Source organism: Bactrocera tryoni, chromosome 5 (genome assembly GCF_016617805.1).
Source record: "Bactrocera tryoni isolate S06 chromosome 5, CSIRO_BtryS06_freeze2, whole genome shotgun sequence".
NCBI lineage: Eukaryota > Metazoa > Arthropoda > Insecta > Diptera > Tephritidae > Bactrocera > Bactrocera tryoni.
The window spans coordinates 37,752,822-37,756,574 of record NC_052503.1 but is presented as its reverse complement, the minus strand read 5'-3'; the positions used below and the strand labels follow the sequence as shown (position 1 = coordinate 37,756,574).

The following is a 3,753-nucleotide window of genomic DNA, read 5'->3' as shown; positions in this document are numbered from 1 at the left end:
TCTCCCGAATCCTGTCGGTGAGCGCACGGTCCGAAGTAGAGTCGCGACAGAACAAAATCAGTCTTATTACTTACTGGACAAACCCTGTACGCATATAATAGTTTTCGTTATTCCGGCGGAGTTTGAGTTACCTTCATAATCTGAAGTCGAATGTTATGAAATAAAGCGTGTGAAGAATTTCACTTTAGTAAGTGGTGAAAAATATTTTATAACAGACATTTTTATTAATTTGTCAAGCATTTTTCTTGATATCTTTTATTTTTCACACTTTTATTAATTAACGGACTAATGGATTCTATTCCTACGGGTCACTTCTCTTTGCAGCAGTTGGCGAATATTGCGCTTGGTAGCGAGCAATTGACCGGGGTCAATACCATGGTACTGCACAGCTTACTGGATCTGCTTTTAAAGAAGTTGAATTGTGAAGACGAAAGAGTTTCGATAAGCGGCTATGAAGCCAAGCAAATAGAAGAAATTTTGCAGACGACTTCCATTTCACCAATTATTTTCCAAGAGGAGAACTTTGATGTAGTTTTAGAGAAATTCGAAAATATAGACGAAATGGAGAAGCAACTCAACGAAACCGAAGCGAAATTAAGTGAGCATTTAATTGGTATTCGGCGCTTTTTGAAAAGGTTTGAGACACTAGAACCATTTCGCTTCGACGATGATGACTACTATGAGCTATGCGAAGACCTATGTAGTACACTCGATCCGGATGTGAAAATCGCTTGTGAAACACTGGCCAGATCGATGTTTTTGAAGTCCATATTGATGCGCATGTGTCATCCAATCTTGAAAGCTTATCATGCAATTGAAAAGAAATTATGTGTGCTTGAAGTGGAGGTGTGTGCATTAATGAAACGCTTGGATAAAATTTTTGACAGTTTTCAACTTGTCACTGTGGTACAGTCGGAGTACGAGTGGTGCCGTGTCGAATTGGATAGGGTGCATGGCACCTTTTTAAAAGCTCTGAATGAAATACAAGACATACTCGATGCAAAGGTAAACAAATGTCAAATGCTACAGCTGAAAGAGTATGTAACCGAACGTCTAAACGATATTTGGGTGAAATTAAACAAATTGCGCATTGAAGGTCGTTGCCAGCGGGCTTCCGCTGTTGTAATCGATAAACAGACGCCGGTTTCTACGGAGGCCGCAAGAAAAACGGTTAAGACGCCTTGCGTTTGTGATGGTGTTCATCTGCAATTGGCTAAAGAACAGAAGTTACTTGAGCGCATGCGACGTATAGACAATAAATGTGTGGAGATACTTCTAGAAACCCAATGGCGAAAGTCGAATGTAGGACCACCAATAAAACTTCCACAAAGTCCATAAAAGCGAATGTATTCAGCAACTGCATATCAGATGAACCTTAATATGGTATATTAGACTTTTATGACCGTTCCAGGAAGGCTCCAATTTGAAACAGATCGCCACTTATAAATGTAATGCAAATAATAACTGATGATTATATATAAATATTGTATTTAACTGATAGGGTAGTTGGTTAATAGTAACAATAGTCATCAAGTCATGTATGTACATACGCGAACTAGTCCCTCAGGTTTTGAGTCATCGATCTGGAAATTTCCTCGCTTTTTGTACCTCATGAAGTTGCTCATTTGTCGGAACTACCGTTATCGGACTACTATAGCGTATAGCTTGCATATAAACCGACCGTTAAAAATCAAATTTTATATGAACACTTTTTGTATTTAGTTTTAAAGGGTATCGTAGCTTCGGAGCAAACGAAATTAACATTTTTCTAGTTAGGTAGGTAGATTGGATGTCTGAAGATGTGCCTAGGCCCATTATGAAACTAACGCGACTAAAATAACCTTACTTTATTATGCAGTTCATAAATACAAAAGGTTTTATCTGCGCAACTTCCGAAATAGCACAAATAAACTCTCGACCGTTAGTTGGGATTCTTTTCTTATTCAAAGAATAAGTATATGTAAAATAGTCATTGGTTTGTGTTCCCATTCTGCTGGCATGTATTCCAAGGAGACAGTGACCTGTTAGCTCTCCTACTAGAGTTCGTATGCCATTGCTTTTGAATTTGAATAGTCGACAGGTGCGGCCCATATTATATTCATGCCACGTTTGTCTGCGGGTGTTATTTCCACCGACACTCAGCTATTCAACAACAAGTTTCTCGATAAGATATCTATAAGTAGCCAGATGCATATAAATTCCCTCTTTTTCGGATTGTAGTTATAGGGAGGTGGTTGCTGCCCTGTATTTCAGACGTCTGTCCTATTTAAACAGTCTAAGAGTGAACTTCGCTGTCATTTACTTATACAACAAGTCTGTAGGCAATTAAATAACGTTTAGTTAAGATCGTTAGCGTATAGCCCCCCTTAACCAGATAGGCTAACTTAAGTCAAAGCAGTTGGGAGATAATTAGCTAAGTTCTGAATTTTTATTTGTTTATTCGTTGCCCCTTAGTAGCTCCGAGTATCATATTGGCTGAGGATAGCCCAGCCTCGAACGGAACTTACGGATACTTCAACTTATTTTTTTTTTTTACATTTATACTAATAAATAAAGTAACAAACATGTATCATTTAGATCGACCACTTTTTGCCATTTATCCCCTAGAGACATTATTCCATCAGTGTAAATCGAAATTTCCAGAACGAAAGCGAAACATTGCTGTGCTACACGAACTACTAGCGAATTTCTTCTTTATTTTCACTCATTTCGAACAGCTGTAACTTTTTTTCAACTTCCCCGAATTAAATTCTAAGATAAATAAAGATGTAAAAGACCTAACCTACGAATTCAGAATGAGGACATCGCCTAATGGTTGGCTCCGTAGTAATAATGCTTCGAAACATAAACCAAACAAAACTATGTAACGGTACGTGTTTGGTGGTAAGTAAATTGATGAACGATGATATTTGTGTTACAATACTCAAAAGCGAAGAAGTTTTGATTCGGAGTATACCCATGATCCCAACCGATATGCCGTTTGAGGTTAAAATACTCCAATTTCCGATTCTGTTATTCGTAATGGCCATTACCATATCACAAGGTCAATCTTTTAAAGTTTGTGGTTTGAATCTGGAATATCCATGTTTTCGCATGGTCATTTATATGTGGCACGTTCAAGGGACGGAAGGTCATCTACGTTGTTTGTTCTCTCGCGTGATATTTAAACAGAAAATATCGTGAATCACAAGGTACTTAACTGAAGAGTACGACCTCTGTACTAGAATATAGTACATTAACAATAAAGAATCATTAAAATACTTAAATATTTTATTTGTATTTTCTAAAAAAAGACTTAACGAAATCCAAAACTTTCTTATTTGTTTCCTCTAAGGCACCGAGTCCGCCGAGTCCTCTAGTATCTAAATAAAGCAGAATACTTTAAAAATATATATATGTCTTTCGCAATAACTAACATTCAATGGAACCTTGATTTGTAAAAAAAATTCTAAATTTCACGTTTTGAAGCCATTTTAGAGCTCGTAGGAGTAAAAAGCTCTCGTTTGCCTGAAGAAGTGTAATGATTAGATTTATTATCAAAATAATTGGAATTGAACTTCGCAGGTCGAAAGAAGGACCATCCAAGGATGAAATCAAGTTCTCATATGGGAAACTTTTTTGCCTAAAGCAATGGTGCAAGTTTTCAAGAAATCATTTAGATCGGCTGAGTATAGCATATAGCTACCATACAAGCTGAACGATGAGAGTTCTTGTATGGAAAACTCTTTGATTTGTCAAGATCTCTTCATAAAA

General features: G+C 37.0%; 1 protein-coding gene across 1 annotated transcript; it reads left to right on the top strand.

Annotated features, from left to right (window-relative positions):
• The first annotated feature begins 244 nt into the window (after positions 1-244).
• Positions 245-1,644, top strand: LOC120777190. The gene has a single exon (XM_040108358.1). The coding sequence runs from the start codon at positions 289-291 to the stop codon at positions 1,336-1,338; it is 1,050 nt and encodes a 349-aa protein (XP_039964292.1). The 5' UTR covers positions 245-288; the 3' UTR covers positions 1,339-1,644.
• Positions 1,645-3,753: the final 2,109 nt, after the last annotated feature.